The sequence below is a fragment of the Pseudophryne corroboree genome, chromosome 1 (assembly GCF_028390025.1).
Source record: "Pseudophryne corroboree isolate aPseCor3 chromosome 1, aPseCor3.hap2, whole genome shotgun sequence".
NCBI lineage: Eukaryota > Metazoa > Chordata > Amphibia > Anura > Myobatrachidae > Pseudophryne > Pseudophryne corroboree.
Genome location: NC_086444.1, coordinates 638,848,369 through 638,873,445, shown reverse-complemented (window position 1 = coordinate 638,873,445; position 25,077 = coordinate 638,848,369). Strand labels below are relative to the sequence as shown.

Genomic DNA, 25,077 nt, shown 5'->3' with positions numbered 1-25,077 from the left:
AAGGACCATGGGGATTATACCAAAGCTCCCAAACGGGCGGGAGAGTGCGGATGACTCTGCAGCACCGAATGAGAGAACTCCAGGTCCTCCTTTGCCAGGGTATCAAATTTGTAAAAATTTACAAACGTGTTCTCCCCTGACCACGTAGCTGCTCGGCAGAGTTGTAATGCCGAGACCCCTCGGGCAGCCGCCCAAGATGAGCCCACCTTCCTTGCGGAATGGGCCTTAACAGATTTAGGCTGTGGCAGGCCTGCCACAGAATGTACAAGTTGAATTTTGTTACAAAACCAACGAGCAATCGACTGCTTAGAAGCAGGTGCACCCAACTTGTTGGGTGCATACAGTATAAACAGCGAGTCAGATTTTCTGACTCCAGCCGTCCTTTAATGTATATTTTTAAGGCTCTGACAACGTCCAACAACTTGGAGTCCTTCAAGTCGTCTGTAGCCGCAGGCACTACAATAGGCTGGTTCAGGTGAAACGCTGATACCACCTTAGGGAGAAAATGCGGACGCGTCCGCAGCTCTGCCCTATGTCGAATGGAAAATTATATAAGGGCTTTTATAAGACAAAGCCGCCAGTTCAGATACTCTCCCGGCCGAAGCCAGGGCCAGTAACATAGTCACTTTCCATGTGAGATATTTCAAATCCACATTCTTTAGTGGTTCAAACCAATTGGATTTGAGGAAATCTAAAACTACATTTAGATCCCACGGTGCCACCTTAGGCACCACAGGAGGCTGTATATGCAGTACTCCTTTGATAAAAATCTGGACCTCAGGGACTGAGGCCAATTCTTTGTGGAAGAATATTGATAGGGCCGAAATTTGAACCTTAATAGATCCCAATTTGAGACCCATAGACAATCCTGATTGCAGGAAATGTAGGAAAACGACCCAGTTGAAATTCCTCCATCGGAGCACTCCGCTGCTCGCACCACGCAACATATTTTCGCCAAATACGGCGATAATGCTTCGCGGTGACTTCCTTCCTTGCCTTTATCAAGGTAGGAATGACTTCTTCTGGAATGCCTTTTCCTTTTAGGATCTGGCATTCAACGCCATGCCGTCAAACGCAGCCGCGGTAAGTCTTGAAAAAGACAAGGACCCTGCTGAAGCAGGTCCCTTCTCAGAAGTAGAGGCCACGGATCGTCCGTGACCATCTCTTGAAGTTCCGGGTACCAAGTCCTTCTTGGCCAATCCGGAGCCACTAGTCTTACTCCTCTTTGCCGTATAATCCTCAATACCTTTGGTATGAGAGGCAGAGGAGGAAACACATATACCGACTGGTACACCCAAGGTGTTACCAGCGCGTCCACAGCTATTGCCTGCGGATCTCTTGACCTGGCGCAATACCTGTCCAGTGTTTTGTTGAGGCGAGACGCCATCATGTCCACCATTGGTTTTACCCAACGGTTTAATAGCATGTGGAAAACTTCTGGATGAAGTCCCCACTCTCCCGGGTGAAGGTCGTGTCTGCTGAGGAAGTCTGCTTCCCAGTTGTCCACGCCCGGGATGAATACTGCTGACAGTGCTATCACGTGATTCTCCGCCCAGCGAAGGATCCTGGCAGCTTCTGCCATTGCCCTCCTGCTTCTTGTGCCGCCCTGTCTGTTTACATGGGCGACTGCCGTGATGTTGTCCGACTGGATCAACACCGGTCTTCCTTGAAGCAGAGGTTCCGCCTGGCTTAGAGCATTGTAGATTGCTCTTAGTTCCAGAATGCTTATGTGAAGAGACTTTTTCAGGCTCGACCACACTCCCTGGAAATTTCTTCCCTGTGTGACTGCTCCCCAGCCTCTCAGGCTGGCATCCGTGGTCACCAGGATCCAATCCTGCATGCCGAATCTGCGGCCCTCCAATAGATGAGCCTCCTGCAACCACCACAGAAGGGATACCCTTGTCCTCGGCGACAGGGTTATCCGCAGGTGCATCTGAAGATGCGACCCTGACCATTTGTCCAACAGCTCCCTTTGCATGGAATCTGCCGAAAGGGATTGCTTCGTAAGAAGCTACCATTTTTTCCCAGGACTCTTGTGCATTGATGTACAGACACCTTTCCTGGTTTTAGGAGGTTCCTGACCAGGTCAGATAACTCCTTGGCTTTTTCTTCGGGAAGAAAAACCTTTTTCTGAACTGTGTCCAGAATCATCCCCAGGAACAGCAGACGAGTTGTCGGCATTAATTGGGATTTTGGAATATTCAGAATCCATCCGTGCTGCTTTAGCACCTCTTGAGATAGTGCTAAACCCATCTCTAGCTGTTCTCTGGACCTTGCCCTTATTAGGAGATCGTCCAAGTATGGGATAATTAATACGCCTTTTCTTCGAAGAAGAAATATTATCTCGGCCATTACCTTTGTAAAGACCCGAGGTGCCGTGGACAAACCAAACGGCAGCGTCTGAAACTGATAGTGACAGTTTTGTACAACGAACCTGAGGTACCCCTGGTGTGAGGGGTAATTGGAACGTGGAGATACGCATCCTTGATGTCCAAGGATACCATAAAGTCCCCTTCTTCCAGGTTCGCTATCACTGCTCTGAGTGACTCCATCTTGAACTTGAACTTCTTTATGTATAGGTTCAAGGACTTCAGATTTAGAATAGGCCTTACCGAGCCATCCGGCTTCGGTACCACAAATAGAGTGGAATAATACCCCTTCCCTTGTTGTAGAAGAGGTACCTTGACTATCACCTGCTGAGAATACAGCTTGTGAATGGCTTCCAAAACCGTCTCCCTTTCTGAGGGGGACGTTGGTAAAGCAGACTTCAGGAAACGGCGAGGTGGCTCTGTCTCTAATTTCAACCTGTACCCCTGAGATATTATCTGCAGGATCCAGGGATTTACCTGCGAGTGAGCCCACTGCGCGCTGTAATTTTTGAGACGACCGCCTACCGCCCCCGAGTCCGCTTGCGAAGCCCCAGCGTCATGCTGAGGCTTTTGTAGAAGCCGGGGAGGGCTTCTGTTCCTGGGAAGGAGCTGCCTGTTGCTGTCTCTTCCCTCGTCCTCTGCCTCGTGGCAGATATGAATAGCCCTTTGCTCTCTTATTTTTAAAGGAACGAAAGGGCTGCGGTTGAAAGGTCGGTGCCTTTTTCTGTTGGGGAGTGACTTGAGGTAGAAAGGTGGATTTCCCGGCCGTAGCCGTGGCCACCAAATCCGATAGACGGACCTCAAATAACTCCTCTACGCATCGCCTGTCCACTGTCGTGTCCATAAAGCTCTTCTGGCCGAAATGGACATAGCACTTACCCGTGATGCCAGTGTGCAGATATCTCTCTGTGCATCACGCATATAAAGAAATGCATCCTTTATTTGTTCTAACGACAGTAAAATATTGTCCCTGTCCAGGGTATCAATATTTTCGATCAGGGACTCTGACCAAACTACCCCAGCACTGCACATCCAGGCAGTCGCAATAGCTGGTCGTAGTATAACACCTGCATGTGTGTATATACCTTTTTGGATATTTTCCATCCTCCTATCTGATGGATCTTTAAGTGCGTCCGTCTCAGGAGAGGGTAACGCCACTTGTTTTGATAAGCGTGTTAGCGCTTTGTCCACCCTAGGAGGTGTTTCCCAGCGCTCCCTAACCTCTGGCGGGAAAGGGTATAAAGCCAATAACTTCTTTGAAATTAGCAGTTTTTTATCGGGGCACCCCACGCTTCATCACACACGTCATTTAATTCTTCTGATTCGGTAAAAACTACTGGTAGTTTTTTCACACCCCACATAATACCCTGTTTAGTGGTACCTGTAGTATCAGCTAAATGTAACATCTCCTTTATTGCCAAAATCATATAACGTGTGGCCCTACTGGAAAATACGGTTGATTCGTCACCTTCACCACCGGAATCAGTGCCTGTGTCTGGGTCTGTGTCGACCGACTGAGGCAAGGGACGTTTTACAGCCCCTGACGGTGTTTGAGGCGCCTGGACAGACACTAATTGAGTGTCCGGCCGCCTCATGTCGGCAAACGACTGCTTAAGCGAGTTGACGCTATCCCGTAATTCCACAAATAAAGGCATCCATTCTGGTGTCGACCCCCTAGGAGGTGACATCCTCATATTTGGCAATTGCTCCGCCTCCACACCAATAACGTCCTCATACATGTCGACACACACGTACCGACACACAGCAGACACACAGGGAATGCTCTATACGAAGACAGGACCCACTAGCCCTTTGGGGAGACAGAGGGAGAGTCTGCCAGCACACACCAAAAAGCGCTATATATGACAGGGATAGCCTTATGATTAAGTGCTCCCTTATAGCTGCTTTTATATTAATATATTGCCATTTATTCTGCCCCCCCTCTCTGTTATACCCTGTTTCTGTAGTGCAGTGCAGGGGAGAGACCTGGGAGCCTTCCTGACCAGCGGAGCTGTGACAGAAAATGGCGCCGTGTGCTGAGGAGATAGGCCCCGCCCCTTTTTCGGCGGGCTCGTCTCCCGCTATTTAGTACATTTAGGCAGGGGTAAATATCTCCATATAGCCTCTGGGGCTATATGTGAGGTATTTTTAGCCTTTTTAAAGGTTTTCATTTGCCTCCCAGGGCGCCCCCCCCCAGCGCCCTGCACCCTCAGTGACTGCCGTGTGAAGTGTGCTGAGAGGAAAATGGCGCACAGCTGCAGTGCTGTGCGCTACCTTAAGAAGACTGCAGGAGTCTTCAGCCGCCGATTCTGGACCTCTTCTTGCTTCAGCATCTGTGAGGGGGCCGGCGGCGTGGCTCCGGTGACCATCCAGGCTGTACCTGTGATCGTCCCTCTGGAGCTTCATGTCCAGTAGCCAAGAAGCCAATCCATCCTGCACGCAGGTGAGTTCACTTCTTCTCCCCTCTGTCCCTCGTTGCAGTGATCCTGTTGCCAGCAGGAATCACTGTAAAATAAAAAAACCTAAGCTAAACTCTCTAAGCAGCTCTTTATGAGAGCCACCTAGAATTGCACCCTTCTCGGCCGGGCACAAAAATCTAACTGGAGTCTGGAGGAGGGTCATGGGGGGAGGAGCCAGTACACACCACCTGACCTGTAAAAGCTTTACTTTTGTGCCCTGTCTCCTGCGGAGCCGCTATTCCCCATGGTCCTTTCAGGAACCCCAGCATCCACTTAGGACGATAGAGAAAAGTGTTTGAGTAAAGATATCTGGCAGACGAGAACTTACCAGCCATCTGACCAAATATAAGAACTTATCTCACTACAAACATACAAGAATATATAGACGATCAAATCGAGGTATTCTCTACGTTACGTATAGACCCCAGGTCTATTTTTAAGTATCCCAGATACTAACGTCACGTTATGTATAGACTCCCAGGTCTATTTTAAGTATCCCAGATACTAACGTCTTTGGAGAATTGCGCTTGGACCCCTGGTCCCTTCTCAGACGTATCTTTAAGTCCCAGACATTAAAGATGTTTGGTCACGTGTTCCCAGAACACTGACACGGATTCAGCTTCAGTGTATGACCGCAATCCCGTATGGCAAAGACAGACAATAAATTCTCTATCTTACCATCTGGGGACGATCACTGAATCGCGGACGTAGCCCCCACTTGAAAGGATATGTCCCTATATTCTTTAACCCTCGATGTGATGGCCTCTCAGACGTCTGTGAGTGTAAACCTTTAGCCACAAGGAACATGCACAACACAAGCAGTAAAGATTCACACTGTTTATTGTTCGTTTAACAAAAGTATATAAAAGAAAGGATTTAGGGCGTGTATATCCCAAGTCAATAACTAATTGGACAGAACACAAAAAGGGGCTAACATAACATGATTGGCTAGGAACTGCCGCAGTGGAAGGATATGCATATATGGGCAAGTTTGTATTTCAAATAGGGAGGTTGTTCACACGGTATAAAAAAGATAAGAGACAAGGACAGTAGCAAGGAATGTGCTGGAACATTAAGTTCTATAACACAAGCAATTCTATGACATTGAAGCAGAGACGAGCTTTAACCCTTTCACATACTGTACTTGACGGGGCCTCCCCAGCCAAAGCACTGAATCCCTCAAGTCAGCCTAGGCCGGGGATTCCTCAGGAAATGGGGACCACACCCAACAAAGGAGGTCCACACCCAAGTATACCCCAGACCTGGGCTTAAGGAGAGATAATCTTTCACAGTAGTTTCAGGGCTCCATTTAACAATGATGCTTATAGCTGGCGGCATATTCAATTTAATATAAATACTACTAAAGCGTATGCTGCCGGTATTTAACACAATTTACCTCTCTGGTGAGGTCCTGAGACGTTCTACTCAGCAACGTCCTCTGCCCTGTTGCTGGCAGCCGAGTAAAATACATGCATGATGCACATGACATGTGTATTGTCCGACAGGTACTCAGCAATGCCTGTTGGATTCGTTGAAGCCGGAAGGACTTTTGCTGGGTCTGCCTTTCTGGCAATAGGGCCGTACCACTAGTGCCATCTATACATGGCGCAAATGGTACAGTGACAAACAGTGGTAAGCTAAGCTTACTGTTTGTTAGATGGATGGAGCTCATAACCTCTTCAGCAAGTACTAGGTTAATAGGCCCTACACACTTGCGATCCGCCGCCGCGCTGCCCAACGGCGGATATGGCCGACAAGCGACCAGGCGGCAAGGGGGGGGGGGGGGGGCAGTGACGGGGGGAGTGAAGTTTCTTCACTCCCCCCGTCACCAGGCGGACAAATATGGATGACATCGTCCATATTGCCCTGCATTCACAAGCGACGGGGCAGCAACGGTGAATGAGCGTGGGGCCGCGCATCGTTGCTGCCTCCATACTGAAAGGTATGAACTGTATCTCGTTCATTAATGAACGAGATCGTCCATATCTTCCAGTTTTATCGCCCAGTGTGTAGGGCGCATTAGGGGGGTAATTCCAAGTTGATCGCAGCAGTAAATTTTTTAGCAGTTGGGCAAAACCATGTGCACTGCAGGGGGGGCAGATATAACATGTGCAGAGAGAGTTAGATTTGGGTGTGGTGAGTTAAATCTGCAATCTAAATTGCAGTGTAAAAATAAAGCAGCCAGTATTTACCCTGCACAGAAACAAAATAACCCACCCAAATCTAACTCTTTCTGCACGTTATATCTGCCCCCCTGCAGTGCACATGGTTTTGCCCAACTGCTAAAAAATTTCCTGCTGCGATCAACTTGGAATTACCCCCTAGATTAGAAGATTAGAGAGAGATAAAGTACCAACCAGCCAGCTTCTGTCATTTTTACAGGTTGAGCTAGAAAAATAACAGGAGCTGATTGGTTGGTACTTTATCTCTCTCCACTTTACTCCAAGATTTGATACATCTCCATATAAAGTGGTTATGTCTCACTATTAAACGGAGCCCCTAGTGTATCTAACACCCAAAAAGAAGCATTGTATTGCTTTTCCAAAATTATAGGCTACTAAAAGTAACAGACAATTCCATTATAATAGCTAAACATATGTGATTTGGGATAGTGCCTTAGCTGTAGTGTGACCTATGTAATGTGCTCTCCGGACCTGTGCATCGGGCACAGAAAAATGATTTCCCCAGTACAGCTTCATCCATACCCTCCTCAACCAACACTAGAGGCAGGAGGCCGTGGTGGTGACGGAGGGCTCAGTGTTGCCGGCAGACCCCGCACCAGCAGTGACAGGCAGCACCGCGCTTAGTAAATCCGCCGTCCCATATGATGCCGGGTGACCGGGGTGCAGGAACAGGACTCCCGGGGCGACGCTATGCCAAATATCCAGCACTGGATGCTGCTGCCGCTGCGATTTTGCGCAGTGTGCGCTGGGTGTCAGCTGCCTCCTCATCATCATCCATAGACGGAGACAGAGCGAGCAGCAGGGGGAAGAGGAGGAGACCGACCACCCATCCCCCAGCAAGGCAGCAGCCAGCAGCACCCGGAGGGAGCAGCCCAGAGACGGAGGGGACGCCGGCTGCTGGGAACCTCCCGGGATCACCCCCTCCCCAAGCCTGACACAGCAGCCAGCGCCGGGTACACCGGCGAGTAGCGGCACGGAGGGAGGATGTTAAACGTGGAGAGCCTGGACCGGGTGGATCTGTGTGAGAGTCTGTTGACGTGGGTAAGTGTGGAAGCAGCCGCAGGGCTGCCCCATCCCCCACCCCCAGGCCCTGCATACACTGCCGGCTGCTGTCATTGTTTCATCACCCGAATCGGGTGTAGTCTAAGCGGGAGCTGTTCCCCCAGGGGTCACTATGTAATGGGCCGCTGGGGCTATAGACTTGTCAGATGAAAGCATACAGCGCCAGCATAATCAGTAGTGGTGTACACTGTTTGATATACAGGGACACATAGCAAAACATCTGACATGGGTTTGATCTGGTGTAAACATGACATTCCTGGTGCTGCCAACGCTTTGCTAGGACCTCTAAGTTAATTGTGGCTTCTGTCAGATTTGGGTTCAGCATCCATAGTATGTGGACATGATGACAGGGATATGCCAGATGCCAGTGCTGCTATGTACTGATACCTAATATTACTCCTATCACTAATGTAGGTTTGATAAGTATATAGCACGATATAGCAGTTTGCGTTATAAAACAAATCGGTGACATATCCAAAAAATGTATACAATTGGCAAATTGTGTTTGCACTGTCAGGTGTACTGGTCTGCTAATGTCGGGCTGTCATGCTAATTACTGGGTTTGTATGACTAGGCTGCTAGTGATGGTGTACTGCTTGTACAGATGTGATAAGGCCTCTGGATTTGGTACAATGGGACAATCTTGCTCTTTGTGTCTCCTCTCAGAGTCTCTGCAGATTGTATCTGCCATCACTACATCATGATATCATGACAGTCTGATTGGGTATTGTTTGTTACAGTTTCCTTAGTGCTGTAAATAATTTGATACAAGAGAAAGGCATGCTAGTTCTACTATTCTATTGGTTAGCATATTGTCATAACATTTACATTTTGTACTCCTTTGGAGTTTTCCCGAGAGAATACATCATACAGTTTACGTACTGTGTATTTGTTTGCATGCTGGGACTTTTAGAAATCAGTACTTGTCAGACACAACAGAAATTATTTTTTGGGTCATCGGTATAACCGAGTTGATTTTCCTATGTTTTATGATGGTTCATTTGGCAATCTGTCTCTAATTCTCATGTTACTAAGTGTCAGGATATTGCTTACATTACAGTTTGGGAATTGCAGACACAGTGCTGAAGTTTTTTTCCACTTATGAGCCAGATTTCAGTGTCATTTTATCAAATGTGGAATCCAGCATCAGTGGGGATAGTTGACCAGTGATAGAATAGGCCTGACTACTATATATGGCTTTTGGGAGAATGGAAATGTGCATTTTCTTATGAGCAACCACCAAACTTTAGCTGTGACAACTTTGCCTCTGTATGGCAAAATTTACCTCCAGTTTGTCAATTGTATGGGCTGTGCACAGGAGAACCACTGTACTAGATTGACCTCTGAACCCTTTCTTTACCAGCATAGAGAGCTGTACATCCATGTTGCCATCAGCACACAATGTTTGCTTTTGATAAATTAAACAAAAAAAGGTTCCTTTAAGTTATACAGGCACTACTCGGGCTAAAGGGCAGCTTGTGAGTGAGGCAGGCAATGAACATATTGAAGTTGGAGAAATAAAATGATGGCTGCATTGTTTAGTATAGCAATCATGAAAGTATAGTTACATGAAAAAATTACATTTTACTTTCCTTTCTACACTGCATTTAACAATCATGAATTAGCAGTTCTGGTCATGTAGACTGTCAACCTAATAAGACCAGTGTATCATTGTTTATTAAGTACATCTGTAACTCAGGTTAACATTGCCACTTGAATGTTGGTATGATGTACTGGCAATCATACTTTATTATATGGAGTACCTGTTGTATTTGGCAGTTGCACCTAATGAAGGGTACAGTAGTACCCTTGTTTAACCCTAGGCAGAAATTTCTTGTAGATCTGTTGTAATCCTCTAAATTACATATGCCAGCCCACTTTCAGTGGTATTAGGCATGTGATTACTTCTATATACAGGATGTGAGAGTGTTTCCACATAGCTACCACATGTATCTAATTTCCATAGAAAGCTTCACAATTTACAGATTTATTACTGCTAGGAATGTCCCTTTTAAGTCCACATCAGTATAAATGGCAAATAGTGAGTGCACCCTCTGCTATCATTTTCCAACTCTCAGGTGGCTAGAAATATCGCTCCTACTCCCTGTGACTACCTGCATACAGGAAACATCTCACTTGTTTTCTCTTCTTTTTTTTAACACTTCGGGGTAAATTTACTAAAGCTTCTAAAAGTAAAAAAAAGTAGTGATGTTGCCCATAGCAACCAATTAGATTCTGTGTATTAATTCTTTACTACATTCTAGAAAATGATAGAAATAATCTGATCGGTTGCCTTAGGCAACATCACTACTTTCCACTTTTAGAAGCTTTAGTACATTTTCCCCTTCATGTGTTGTTGTTGATATCTAAAGGTGCCCAGTGTGTATGCTGAGAGATAATGTGAAATTCGCTGGCCAGAAAATCGCACTGTGCATACAGTGCTAATCCGCCCCGCATGTCAGGCCCTACTCCCCCCTCCCACCCGCATGGGTGCGAAAGCATTGCATGGCGGCGATGCTTGCGCACCCGCTAAGTAGCTCCCTGCCAGAGCAGCTAGTGCGCGTCCTAGCTGTGCTGGCAGGCGGCTACGCACTACCCGCCGGGGCGCAGTGGCTGCGTGTGACATCATGCAGCCACCGCGGCTTGCCACCTCGGCTCGCCACCGCAACAGTCCAGACACGCCTGTGTTGTCCAGACTATACCCCGCCAACGACGTTCTAACACCCTTGGCACACCTCCTCCCGCCCCGCGACCGCCTCGGACTGTCAATCAGGCAGAGGCGATTGCAGCCATGAGAAGTTTTTAGCATCACACTGGGCTCCCAGGGTGCGAGCGCACTCCCCAGAGGGACTTCAGACTGCGATTGCAGCAGCGATCCAGTCTGAATTTGCCCCATTGTTCAGAAATGCAGAGCATACTGATTACAGTCCTGCCAATGGAGGTGCCACTGCTATGGAGCACTTTGTTCTTTCATATGCAGTATTGCACTATAACTATATTTCCCCTGGTCAAAACCTTATGTACCGTGATTATGATCACTAAAGTCCAGATATGAGAAACTTGGACCAGCTACTTGTCTGGAAATATTGGTCAAGTTCTTCTAGTTTATAGATAGGTTAAGTTGTCTGTTGTGTGGTCAGCTTTGATAAAATGTTTTGTGTCGACAAAGTAATAAGCAGTAGCATAGATCATGTGTATGTGTTCATTTAATATACTCTTATATGTATGGTATATAATATTGATACACCTCCCCACGTGATTTGGTCATTCACCTATTTAGTAGAGATCATGTTCCAAGTTAGTCACATCTGCCTTTTGAGCATTAATGCTCACACAATTATATTTCTATAAAATAAAAATAAGATATAGGGGAAAATTCAGTAAGAATCGCAAGTAGCGATTCGTACGGAATTTTTGCGGAGGTGGCGTGGGCGCATGCGAAACGGGCCCTACTGCGGGGGGCCGCAGAAAATGCAAGGCGGGCGCAGGGAGGCAACGTTCCGTTTTCTGGGAGGAAACGGAGCGTTGCGGGGGGGGGGGGGGTGCCAGCCAAAACGGTGGGCTGGTACGCGCCAACAGGGGCGTGTCGGGGGTGCGGTCGCTGCAGCTGTGTGACGTCACGCGCAGCCGCTGCAACAGGAAAAATGGCGCCAGGGCTCCTGCGCCGGCAGGAGTCATCCTTAATTTCTCTTACGTCCTAGAGGATGCTGGGGACTCCGTAAGGACCATGGGGTATAGACGGGCTCCGCAGGAGACATGGGCACTATAAAAAATTTCAGAATGGGTGTGCCCTGGCTCCTCCCTCTATGCCCCTCCTCCAGACCTCAGTTAGATCCTGTGCCCAGAGGAGATTGGGTGCATTACAGGGAGCTCTCCTGAGTTTCTCTGAAAAAAGAATTTTGTTAGGTTTTATATTTTCAGGGAGCACTGCTGGCAACAGGCTCCCTGCATCGTGGGACTGAGGAGAGAGAAGCAGACCTACTTAAGTGATAGGCTCTGCTTCTTAGGCTACTGGACACCATTAGCTCCAGAGGGAGTCGGAACGCAGGTCTCCCCTCGCCGTTCGTCCCAGAGCCGCGCCGCCGACCTCCTCACAGAGCCGGAAGATAGAAGCCGGGTGAGTATAAGAAGAAAAGAAGACTTCAAAGGCGGCAGAAGACTTCAGATCTTCCGCCATTGCTCCCACACACAACACACACGAGCAGGCACTGATGGGTGCAGGGGGGGGGGGGCGCCCTTGGCAGCAATATAAACCTCTAGGACTGGCATATAAGTATATATAGGCTGCGGAGGCAGTAGTTATAAAAACCCCCCGCCAGTTATACAAAATTGAGCAGGACCGAAGCCAGCGCCACTAACCAGCGCCATTTTCTTCACAGTGTACTGCAGAGAAGCTGGCTCCCCGGACTCTCCCCTGCTGAACACAGTGACACAGGGCTGAAAAGAGGGGGGGGGGCACTTGTAAGGCGCAGTGAGTGTATTGCACAGATAATTATATATAAAAGCGCTATATTATCTGGGAATTTGTTTCCAGTGTCAGTTGGCGCTGGGTGTGTGCTGGCATACTCTCTCTCTCGGTCTCTCCAAAGGGCCTTATTGGGGAACTGTCTCCATATAAATATATCCCTGTGTATGTGGGGGTGTCGGTACCAGTGTGTCAACGTGACTGAAGCGGAAGGCTCATCTAAGGAGGAGGTGGAGCAGATGATTGTGGTGTCTCCATCGGCAACGCCGACACCTGATTGGTTGGACATGTGGAATGTTTTAAATGCAAATGTGACCTTATATTACATAAGAGGACGGACAAAGCAGAGTCCAGGGAAAAAGCAGGGAGTCAATCCATGGCTTTGACTGTGTCACAGGGCCCTTCAGGGTCTCGGAAACGTTCTCTATCCCAAATAGCAGACACTGATACCGACACGGATTCTGACTCCAGTGTCGACTACGATGATGCAAGGTTACACCCAAGGGTGGCCAAAAGTATTCATTATATGATTATTGCAATAAAAGATGTTTTGCATATCACAGATGACCCCTCTGTCCCTGACACAAGGGTGCGCATGTATAAGGAAAAGAAACCTGAGGTAACCTTTCCCCCATTTCATGAGCTGAACGAGTTATTTGAAAAAGCTTGGGAAACTCCAGACAAAAAACTGCAGATTCCCAAGAGGATTCTTATGGCGTATCCTTTCCCTGCACAGGACAGGGTACGGTGGGAATCCTCGCCCAGGGTAGACAAGACTTTAACGCGCTTGTCCAAGAAGGTGGCGCTACCGTCTCCTGACACGGCAGCCCTCAAGGATCCTGTTGATCGCAGACAGGAAACTACCTTAAAATCTATTTATACGCATACGGGTGCTTTACTCAGACCGGCAATAGCATCGGCATGGATATGTAGCGCAGTTGCAGCTTGGACAGATACCTTGTCAGCTGACATTGATACCCTAGATAGGGATACCATTTTATTGACCATAGGTCATATTAAAGACGCAGTCTTATATATGAGAGACGCTCAAAGAGACGTTGGGCTGCTAGGTTCAAGAGCCAACGCCATGGAGATTTCTGCTAGGCGAGCCCTGTGGACCCGCCAATGGACTGGTGATGCCGACTCGAAGCATATGGAGGTTTTACCTTACAAAGGTGAAGTTTTATTCGGGGAAGGTATTGCGGACCTGGTTTCCACAGCTACCGCGGGTAAATCTACCTTTTTGCCTTTTGTTCCCCCGCGGCAAAAGAAAACTCTGCAATAACAGATGCAGTCCTTTCGGTCGCATAAGTCCAGAAGAGGTCGGGGCTCATCCTTCCTCGCCAGAGATAAGGGTAGAGGGAAAAGAACGCCTGCTTCAGCTAGTTCCCAGGAACAGAAGTCCTCCCCGGCTTCTACTAAATCCACCGCATGACGCTGGGACTCCACTGAGGGAGTCCGCACCGGTGGGGGCACGTCTTCGACTCTTCAGCCAGGTCTGGGTTCTGTCAGACGTGGATCCTTGGGCGATGGAAATTGTATCCCAAGGCTACAAACTGGAATTCGAAGAGGTGCCCCCTTGCCGATTTTTCAAGTCGGCCTTACCAGCTTCTCCACCAGAGAGGGCAGTAGTGTTAGCTGCAATTCAAAAGCTGTGTCAGCAGCAGGTGATTATCAAGGTTCCCCTAGTCCAACAGGGGAAAGGGTACTATTCAACCCCGTTCGTGGTCCCGAAGCCGGATGGCTCGGTCAGATCCATTTTAAATCTAAAATCCCTAAACCTGTACTTGAAAAAGTTAAAATTCAAGATGGAATCGCTCCGGGCAGTGATCTCCAGTCTGGAAGGGGGGGATTTTATGGTGTCGCTAGACATAAAGGATGCATACCTTCATGTCCCAATATATCCTCCTCATCAGGAGTACCTGAGATTCGCTGTACAGGACTGTCATTACCAGTTTCAGACGTTGCCGTTTGGGCTTTCCACGGCCTCGAGAATTTTCACCAAGGTGATGGCGGAGATGATGGTGCTCTTGCGCAGGCAGGGAGTCACAATTATCCCGTACTTGGACGATCTCCTGATAAAAGCGAGATCGAGAGATCAATTGCTGAAAAGCGTATCGCTCTCACTGAGAGTGCTACAACAGCACGGTTGGATTCTAAATCTGCCAAAGTCACAGTTGATTCCAACGACTCGACTATCATTCCTAGGCATGATTCTGGACACGGAACAGAAGAGGGTTTTTCTCCCAATGGAAAAAGCCCAGGACCTCCAGAACATGGTCAGAGACCTGCTAAAACCAAAAAGAGTGTCTGTTCATCAATGCACTCGAGTTCTGGGGAAAATGGTGGCAGCCTACGAGGCCATCCCCTTCGGCAGGTTTCATGCGAGGACATTTCAGTGGGACCTTCTGGACAAGTGGTCCGGGTCCTATCTACAAATACATCAGAAGATAAGCCTGTCCCCCAGGGCCAGGGTGTTTCTCCTGTGGTGGCTGCAGAGTGCTCACCTTCTAGAGGGTCGCAGGTTCGGCATTCAAGACTGGGATCTGATAACCACGGACGCGAGCCTCCGAGGATGGGGAGCAGTCACACAAGGAAGAAATTTTCAGGGACTGTGGTCAAGCCAGGAGGCTTGTCTGCACATCAACGTACTGGAATTGAGGGCCATATATAACGGCCTACGACAAGTGAAGAATCTTCTTCGCGACCTACCGGCAGTGGCTCATGTAAAACTTTTGGGGTGGTATTAGGGAGTGGCAGTAAAAATTCAGGCGTCTCATGGCCGTTTTCAGGGTGTGTATCTACTGTCAGCTGCGATCATGTACGTAGAGAAACATGATGCCCACGTCGCTACTGCCACGCAAATTCTGCGCAGCCATAGGTCTACTCTAGTAGTTCCTCGTTCTTGCATAAAGTCTGCGTATGTGTACACAGTTGAGACTGAGTTTGTGATGGCTCCAGTGGGTGTCTATTATCTTTTCTGCACGGCAGCTTCACTTGCTAAGATTAGCAGTTCCGAAGCTTAAAAAAAATCGCAATTGCGTACAAACATGAATTAGGCCCATTGTCCATATCTGAATAATAATTGAAGTGGTTTAATTCTTGGAACACCATTTCATTTGTTTACTCCATGTAACAAAATTATCTTGCAGAAATGGTAGCACTGGTGAAATACACCCTCTACATGTGTAAACCTGTCCCTGCCAGCATTACCAGTACAAAAAAAAACTTGGGACAAAACTTGTCACTTGCATGAGGCACCTAAAACAAGCCTAGCACTTCCCAAACTGCTGCTGTGTTTTCATCATGCTATGTGGTAGACGGGTGGTATTCATGTGACCGCCGGTCTGCTGACCGACAGTCACATGACCTCCTCCACCATCCCGCCGGCTCAGTATCCCGATGGTCGGCATGCCGACCAACAGGGACTATTTCCACTCGTGGGTGTCCACGACACCCATAGAGTGGGAATAGAACCCGTGGCGACCGCAGGTCGCCACCGAGCCCGCAAGGGGCTTGCTGCACTCTCCCCTCCCCGCCGGGATCCCGGCGTCGGTATGCTGCCGGGATCCCGGCGTCGGTAAGCTGACCGGTGGTCAGGAGACCGCCGGTCAGCCATACTACACGCTGGTAGACAATAGGTAGGTATACTGGTTAGCACAATAGCACGGTGTTTAGCATTGTTGTCTCACAGCATTGGACAGTTTAGCCGAGTTGCAAAAAGGTATGATTATCTGCTTTCGGGCCCCGGGTGGCAGTATTTCTGAAACAGCGCAGTTTGTCAACTGTTCACGTGGTGATGGTGTATCGTGATTGGACAAATGGCACCATTGCAAATACTGGGAAGCACCACGTGCCATTAATGTGAGAGGTGAAAACGTCGGCTACGACGGTGCATTAGTGCCAACCTAAACGTTATGGTGCAGCAGCTCCCCATCAAAATGTACCTCGGGGCTACCACACGTATGTCTTAAATGACAGTTCAGCCCGTCTAGCTGCTGTCCATGCTGCACATGGTGGGTTCTCTGGCTGGTGGTCATAATAATGTGACTCAACCATGTATAACAAACTCTCTTTCTCGGACGTCCTAGTGGATGCTGGGAACTCCGTAAGGACCATGGGGAATAGCGGGCTCCGAAGGAGGCTGGGCACTCTAGAAAGATTTAGGACTACCTGGTGTGCACTGGCTCCTCCCACTATGATCCTCCTCCAAGCCTCAGTTAGATTTCGTGCCCGGCCGAGGTTGGATGCACACTAGGGGCTCTCCTGAGCCCTTAGAAAGAAAGTATAATTTTAGGTTTTTTATTTTCAGTGAGACCTGCTGGCAACAGGCTCACTGCAGCGAGGGACTAAGGGGAGAAGAAGCGAACTCGCCTGCTTGCAGCCGGATTGGGCTTCTTAGGCTACTGGACACCATTAGCTCCAGAGGGATCGACCGCAGGCCCAGTCCTTGGTGTTCGGTCCCGGAGCCGCGCCGCCGTCCCCCTTACAGAGCCAGAAGCAAGAAGAGGTCCGGAAAATCGGCGGCAGAAGACATCAGTCTTCACCAAGGTAGCGCACAGCACTGCAGCTGTGCGCCATTGCTCCTCATGCACACTTCACACTCCGGTCACTGAGGGTGCAGGGCGCTTGGGGGGGGCGCCCTGAGCTGCAATAAAAACACCTTGGCTGGCAAAAATACCACAATATATAGCCCTAGAGGCTATATATGTGGTAAATTCCCCTGCCAGAATCCAGAAAAAAGCGGAAGAATAGGCCGCGGAAAAGGGGCGGAGCTATCTCCCTCAGACACACTGGCGCCATTTCTCCTTCACAGATCCGCTGGAAGGAAGCTCCCTGGCTCTCCCCTGCAGTCTACACTTCAGAACAGGGTAAAAACAGAGAGGGGGGGGCACTAAATTTGGGCGCAATACATATATAATATAAAAAGCAGCTATAGGGGACATAACTTAGTTAGTCCCTGCATTATATAGCGCTCTGGTGTGTGCTGGCATACTCTCACTCTGTCCCCCCAAAGGGCTTTTGTGGGTCCTGTCCTCATTCAGAGCATTCCTTGGGTGTGTGCGGTGTGTCGGTACGGCTGTGTCGACATGTTTGATGAGGATAATGATGTGGAGGCGGAGCAGATGCCTTTAGAAGGGATGTCACCCCCTGCGGGGCAGACACCTGAGTGGATGGGCTTATGGAAAGTAATGAGTGCATGTATAGACTCCTTATATAAGAAAATCGACGACATGCCAAATGTGGGACAGCCGACTTCTCAGCTCGTGCCTGCCCAGGCGTCGCATGGGTCGTCAGGGGCTCTAAAACGCCCGCTACCTCAAGCAGACCCAGATGTCGACACGGATACTGACACCAGTGTCGACGACGATGAGTCAAACCTGATGCCCACTAAGGCCATTCACTGTATGATTGAGGCAATGAAAGAGGTGTTAAACATTTCTGATATAACTACTGGTACCACTAAAAAGGGTATTATGTTTGGAGAGAAAAAACTACCCGTAGTTTTTCCCCCATCAGATGAATTAAATGAAGTGTGTGAAGAAGCGTGGGCTTTCCCTGATAAAAAATTGGTAATTCCTAAGAAGGTACTAATGGCGTTCCCTTTCCCGCCAGAGGATAGGTCACGTTGGGAAACACCCCCTAGAGTGGATAAAGCGCTCACACGTTTGTCTAAAAAGGTGGCACTACCGTCTCCGGATACGGCCGCCCTCAAGGAACCTGCTGATAGAAAGCAGGAGGCGATCCTGAAGTCTGTATATACACACACAGGCATTATACTTAGGCCAGCTATTGCGTCAGCTTGGATGTGCAGTGCTGCCGCTGCGTGGTCAGATAAACTGTCAGAAAATATTGACACATTGGACAGAGACACGATCCTGTTAACCATAGACCATATAAAAGACTCAGTCTTTTATATGAGAGATGCACAAAGGGAAATCTGCCGATTGGCATCTAAAGTAAGTGCATTGTCCATTTCTGCTAGGAGAGGCTTATGGACTCGCCAGTGGACAGGAGATGCAGATTCAAAAAAGCACATGGAAGTGTTACCATATAAGGGTGAGGAATTATTTGGGGATGGTCTCTCGGACCTAGTTTCCACAGCAACGTCTGAGAAGTCAGCATTTTTACCCCATGTCCCCTCACAGCCTAAGAAGGCGCCGTTTTATCAGGTTCAGTCCTTTCGGACCCAGAAAAACAGGCGTGGAAAAGGCGGGTCCTTTCTGTCCAGAGGCAGAGGTAGGGGAAAAAGACTGCAACAAACAGCAGGTTCCCAGGAGCAAAAGTCCTCCCCCGCTTCTTCTTCCAAGTCCGCCGCATGACGGTGGGGCTCCACAGGCGGAGCCAGGTACGGTGGGGGGCCGCCTCAAGAATTTCAGCGATCAGTGGGCTCGCTAACAGGTGGATCCCTGGATCCTTCAAATAGTATCTCAGGGGTACAAACTGGAATTCGAGGCGTCTCCACCCCACCGGTTCCTAAAATCTGCCTTGCCGATTGCTCCCTCAGACAGGGAGGCGGTGCTAGCGGCAATTCACAAGCTGTATTCCCAGCAGGTGATAATCAAGGTACCCCTACTTCAACAAGGCCGGGGTTACTATTCCACACTATTTGTGGTACCGAAACCGGACGGTTCGGTGAGACCCATTTTAAATTTGAAATCCTTGAACGCATACATAAAAAAATTCAAGTTCAAGATGGAATCGCTCAGGGCGGTTATTGCGAGCCTGGACGAGGGGGATTACATGGTATCCCTGGACATCAAGGATGCTTACTTGCATGTCCCCATTTACCATCCTCACCAGGAGTACCTCAGATTTGTGGTACAGGATTGCCATTACCAATTCCAGACGCTGCCGTTTGGACTGTCCACGGCACCGAGGGTATTTACCAAGGTGATGGCGGAAATGATGAAACTCCTTCGAAAAAAGGGAGTTTTAATTATCCCGTACTTGGACGATCTCCTAATAAAAGCGAGGTCCAAGGAACAGTTGTTGGTGGGAGTAGCACTATCTCAGGAGGTGCTGCACCAGCACGGCTGGATTCTGAATATCCCAAAGTCACAGCTGGTTCCGACGACACGACTACTGTTCCTGGGTATGATTCTGGATACAGTCCAGAAAAAAGTGTTTCTCCCGGAGGAGAAAGCCAGGGAGTTGTCATCTCTAGTCAGAGACCTTCTGAAACCAAAACAGGTATCAGTGCATCGCTGCACGCGGGTCCTGGGAAAGATGGTGGCTTCTTACGAAGCAATTCCCTTCGGCAGGTTCCATGCCAGAATCTTTCAGTGGGACCTGTTGGACCAGTGGTCCGGATCGCATCTTCAGATGCATCGCTTGATAACCCTGTCTCCAAGAACCAGGGTGTCGCTACTGTGGTGGCTGCAGAGTGCCCATCTTCTAGAGGGCCGCAGGTTCGGCATATAGGACTGGGTCCTGGTGACCACGGATGCCAGCCTTCGAGGCTGGGGGGCAGTCACACAGGGAAGAAACTTCCAAGGACTATGGTCGAGTCAGGAGACTTCCCTTCACATAAATATTCTGGAACTAAGGGCCATCTACAATGCCCTAAGTCAAGCAAAATCCCTGCTCCTACACCAGCCGGTGCTGATCCAGTCAGACAACATCACGGCAGTCGCCCATGTAAATCGACAGGGCGGCACAAGAAGCAGGATGGCGATGGCGGAAGCCACAAGAATTCTCCGATGGGCGGAGAATCATGTACTAGCACTGTCAGCAGTGTTCATTCCGGGAGTGGACAACTGGGAAGCAGACTTCCTCAGCAGACACGACCTCCACCCGGGAGAGTGGCGACTTCATCCAGAAGTCTTCCAGATGCTGGTAAACCGTTGGGAAAAACCACAGGTGGACATGATGGCGTCCCGCCTCAACAAAAAGTTAAAAAGATATTGCGCCAGGTCAAGGGACCCTCAGGCGATAGCTGTGGACGCTCTAGTGACACCGTGGGTGTACCAGTCGGTTTATGTGTTCCCTCCTCTGCCTCTCATACCAAAGGTATTGAGAATAATAAGAAAGCGAGGAGTAAACACCATTCTCGTGGTTCCGGATTGGCCAAGACGAGCGTGGTACCCGGAACTTCAAGAGATGCTCTCAGAGGACCCGTGGCCTCTACCGCTCAGACAGGACCTGCTACAACAGGGGCCCTGTCTGTTCCAAGACTTACCGCGGCTGCGTTTGACGGCATGGCGGTTGAACACCGGATCCTAAAGGAAAAGGGTATTCCGGAAGAAGTCATTCCTACGCTTATTAAGGCCAGGAAAGATGTTACGGCAAAGCATTATCACCGCATATGGCGGAAATATGTTGCATGGTGCGAGGCCAAAAAGGCCCCAACAGAGGAATTTCAACTAGGTCGATTTCTGCATTTCCTGCAGGCAGGAGTGAATATGGGCCTAAAACTAGGCTCCATTAAAGTACAGATCTCGGCTCTGTCGATTTTCTTTCAAAAAGAACTAGCTTCAGTACCTGAAGTTCAGACATTTGTGAAAGGAGTGCTGCATATTCAGCCCCCATTTGTGCCTCCTGTGGCACCTTGGGATCTCAACGTGATGTTGAGTTTCTTAAAATCACATTGGTTTGAGCCACTAAAAACCGTGGATCTGAAATATCTCACGTGGAAAGTGGTCATGTTATTGGCCTTGGCTTCAGCCAGGCGAGTGTCAGAATTGGCGGCTTTATCATGTAAAAGCCCTTATCTGATTTTCCATATGGATAGGGCAGAATTGAGGACTCGTCCCCAGTTTCTCCCTAAGGTGGTGTCAGCGTTTCACCTGAACCAGCCTATTGTGGTGCCTGCGGCTACTAAGGATTTGGAGGACTCCAAGTTGCTAGACGTTGTCAGGGCCCTGAAAATATATGTTTCCAGGACGGCTGGAGTCAGAAAATCTGAATCGCTGTTTATCCTGTATGCACCCAACAAGCTGGGTGCTCCTGCTTCTAAGCAGTCTATTGCTCGCTGGATTTGTAGTACAATTCAGCTTGCACATTCTGTGGCAGGCATGCCACAGCCAAAATCTGTAAATGCCCATTCCACAAGGAAGGTGGGCTCATCTTGGGCGGCTGCCCGAGGGGTCTCGGCTTTACAACTTTGCCGAGCAGCTACTTGGTCAGGGGCAAACACGTTTGCAAAATTCTACAAATTTGATACCCTGGCTGAGGAGGACCTGGAGTTCTCTCATTCGGTGCTGCAGAGTCATCCGCACTCTCCCGCCCGTTTGGGAGCTTTGGTATAATCCCCATGGTCCTTACGGAGTTCCCAGCATCCACTAGGACGTCAGAGAAAATAAGAATTTACTCACCGGTAATTCTATTTCTCGTAGTCCGTAGTGGATGCTGGGCGCCCATCCCAAGTGCGGATTGTCTGCAATACTTGTAAATAGTTATTGTTAACTAAAGGGTTATTGTTGAGCCATCTGTTGAGAGGCTCAGTTGTTTTCATACTGTCAAACTGGATATAGTATCACGAGTTGTACGGTGTGATTTGTGTGGCTGGTAAGAGTCTTACCCGGGATTCAAAATCCTTCCTTATTATGTCTGCTCGTCCGGGCACGGTGTCCTAACTGAGGCTTGGAGGAGGGTCATAGTGGGAGGAGCCAGTGCACACCAGGTAGTCCTAAATCTTTCTAGAGTGCCCAGCCTCCTTCGGAGCCCGCTATTCCCCATGGTCCTTACGGAGTTCCCAGCATCCACTACGGACTACGAGAAATAGAATTACCGGTGAGTAAATTCTTATTTTTTTTTCTGAGCAGTGTAGTTCTTTATCTTATTATTTCAGCGTATGAATGCCCCGTATTAATGTAACATCCTGGTGTTTCTCCTTTATAGTCTTCTGCCAAGTTGAGACGGGAAGTTGTGATTCACCACCTTGCCCTTCAGAGTGGTTTCAAAACTCAGCCCTTCTATGTTATAGACATATTTTCTTATTACAAGCAGCTATAGAAAACGTAACCGCTTGTATCACCGGGCCGGACAATCCCCAGAAACATAGCAGCCAATGTGACAAAAAAATATTGCTACTGTTCAGCTTCTGGGAGTCATTCCTTTTGAGGTTATTGGATGCACAACGAGGGCTTATTGACTCATAAATTTCACATTACAGTAACACTACTGTTTTTTACCCTTTATTTTGTATATTTAAAAAAAAAAAAAAAAAAAAAAAAGGCGTTCAGCAGAAAACGGGAAACATAATGTATGCAAATTTACAGGATGGTCTTAACCTTCGCTATTCAATCACTTAATGCAGAGATCATAATAATATCTATCCAATTATACTAGAGCTTTCTTCTCCATTATCTTATTATACAACTTACTTTTTATTCACTTTGGAGTCTGCACAACCCTGAAACAGCTGCCTCTTTCACTTGGGTAAAGATACTGTAGATCATATGTAATAGTTGGGCTACTACAAGTGACTTATCATTGCAATGGAGACCTGGAGGGGTTAAGTAGACAGCAGAGATGAAACAGATCTATAACAGGACAGGGCGGAGCAGGGGGCGGACCGAGGTACCCTAGTATATGCCAGGCCCCTTTACTAGTAGAAAATAATGTTAGAACAGCTGTGTTCCACTTCCACCTATACTACTAAATCAGCGTTGGCCAACCCGCTGCTCTCAAGCCGCATGCAGCTCTTTCATCTGCCGCATGCGGCTCGGTCAGGTCCTGGCCACCGCTGCTCCCAGTCCCAGCCCGAGACACACGCACGCCTCTCCGGCGGCGGTGTGTCTCTTTTCAAATGGCGCCGGCCCGTGAGCCAATCAGCGCTCGCAGACCGGCTGCAAAGGCTCCTGATTGGCTGCCGGACCGCCAGCTTTGATTGGCTCACCGACCGGCGCCTAATTCAAGAGACACGGCAGCCGGAGAGTGAGCACTGAGCAGCAGCAGCGCGGTGAGCGGGGGCTGGTGAGCACTGTGGGGACGTGTATTTGCACTCGGGGCATAGCTGGCACTGGGGTCAAAGCAGGCACTGTGGGGACATGTGTATCTGCACTGGGGGCATATCTGGCACTGTGGGGGCATGTGTAGTTGGCACTGGGGGCATAGCTGGCACTGTGGGGACATGTGTTGCTGGCACTGGGGGCATAGCTGGCACTGTGGGGACATATGTATCTGCACTGGGGGCTTATCTGGCACTGGGGCATATCTGGCACTGGGGGGACATGTGTAGCTGGCACTGGGGGCATAGCTGGCACTGTGGGGACATAAGTATCTGCACTGGGGGCTTATCTGGCACTGGGGGGGGACGTGTAGCTGGCACTGGGGGCATAGCTGGCACTGTGGGGACATATGTATCTGGCACTGGGGCATAGCTGGCACTGTTGGGACATGTGTATCTGGCACTGGGGGCATATCTGGCACTGGGGGCATAGCTGGCACTGTGGGGACATGTGCATCTGTCACTGTGGGCATAGGCACTGTGGGGACATGTGTATCTGCACTGGGGGCATATATGGCACTGGGGCATAGCTGGCACTGGGGGCATAACTGGCACTGTGGGGACATGTACATCTGTCACTGTGGGCATAGCAGGCACTGTGGGGACATGTGTATCCGCACTGGGGGCATATATGGCACTGGGGAATAGCAGGCACCGTGGGGACATGTGTATCTGGCACTGGGGACATAGCTGGCACTGTGGGGACATGTGTATCTGGCACTGGGGGCATAGCTGGCACTTTGGGGACATGTATCTGCACTGGGGGCATAGCTGGCACTGTGGGCATAGCAGGCACTGTGGGGACATATGTATCTGCACTGGGTGCATATCTGGCACTGGGGGGACATGTTTATCTAGCACCGGGGGCATATCTGGCACTGTGGGGACATATGTATCTGCACTGGGGACTTATATGTATCTGGCACTGTGGGGACACATCTGCCCCAACAGTGCCAGATACACATATGTCCCCACAGTGCCAGATACACATATGTATCTATCTGGCACTGTGGAGGCACCCATTTTTTGGCGTTTTTATATGTACTGTACTGGGACATTATATGTATGTGGCACTGTACAACATGATGAAAAAACGGGGTTATGATATGAGGTCATACTCCTACAAACGTCATACCAAAAGGTGTGCACACAAAAATGGGGTGTGGCTTTGTGACAACTATGCCATGCCCCCATTTTTGCACGCATGATAGTGGCTCTTTGCTCCTGACTGGTTGGCCACCCCTGTACTAAATCATTGGACATTGCTGCTGTGTAGCTGGGGATGCCTGGTTCTTCAGTACAGATGTGTCCTCATACATCTTGCCTCAGTACACCACATAGTTGGAGATGCCTGACGTGTCACAAAACAAAGGCTCTCAGCGATCCCCAGCCGCGCTCTGTCTTACCTCCGCCACAAACGATTCTGTCATCCAGTCAGTCAGCTGCTGCGCTGAAGCTTCCATGTCAGCATCCACAGGACCGGCGACCAAAGCACTCCTCTGCGGTACCTCCAGTGTTCCTGACGGTGATCTCCATGGACAGTGCCATGACAGTTCCTGGTCAGCTGATCGTTCTAGGCCTAATC

At 49.1% G+C, this 25,077-nt stretch overlaps 1 protein-coding gene across 3 annotated transcripts in view; it reads left to right on the top strand.

Annotated features, from left to right (window-relative positions):
- Positions 1-7,823: 7,823 nt before the first annotated feature.
- Positions 7,824-25,077, top strand: part of LOC134904955 (protein Hook homolog 3) — a 155,144-nt gene continuing 137,890 nt past the window's right edge. For 2 of the 3 annotated variants that reach the window (XM_063914593.1, XM_063914594.1), the window contains exon 1: positions 7,825-8,052. In XM_063914593.1, coding sequence (XP_063770663.1) covers positions 7,996-8,052 — 57 coding nt within the window. In that variant the 5' untranslated portion in view covers positions 7,825-7,995. Of the gene's footprint in view, positions 8,053-25,077 lie in introns of all 3 variants that reach the window. The other variant, XM_063914592.1, reaches the window with a different exon arrangement.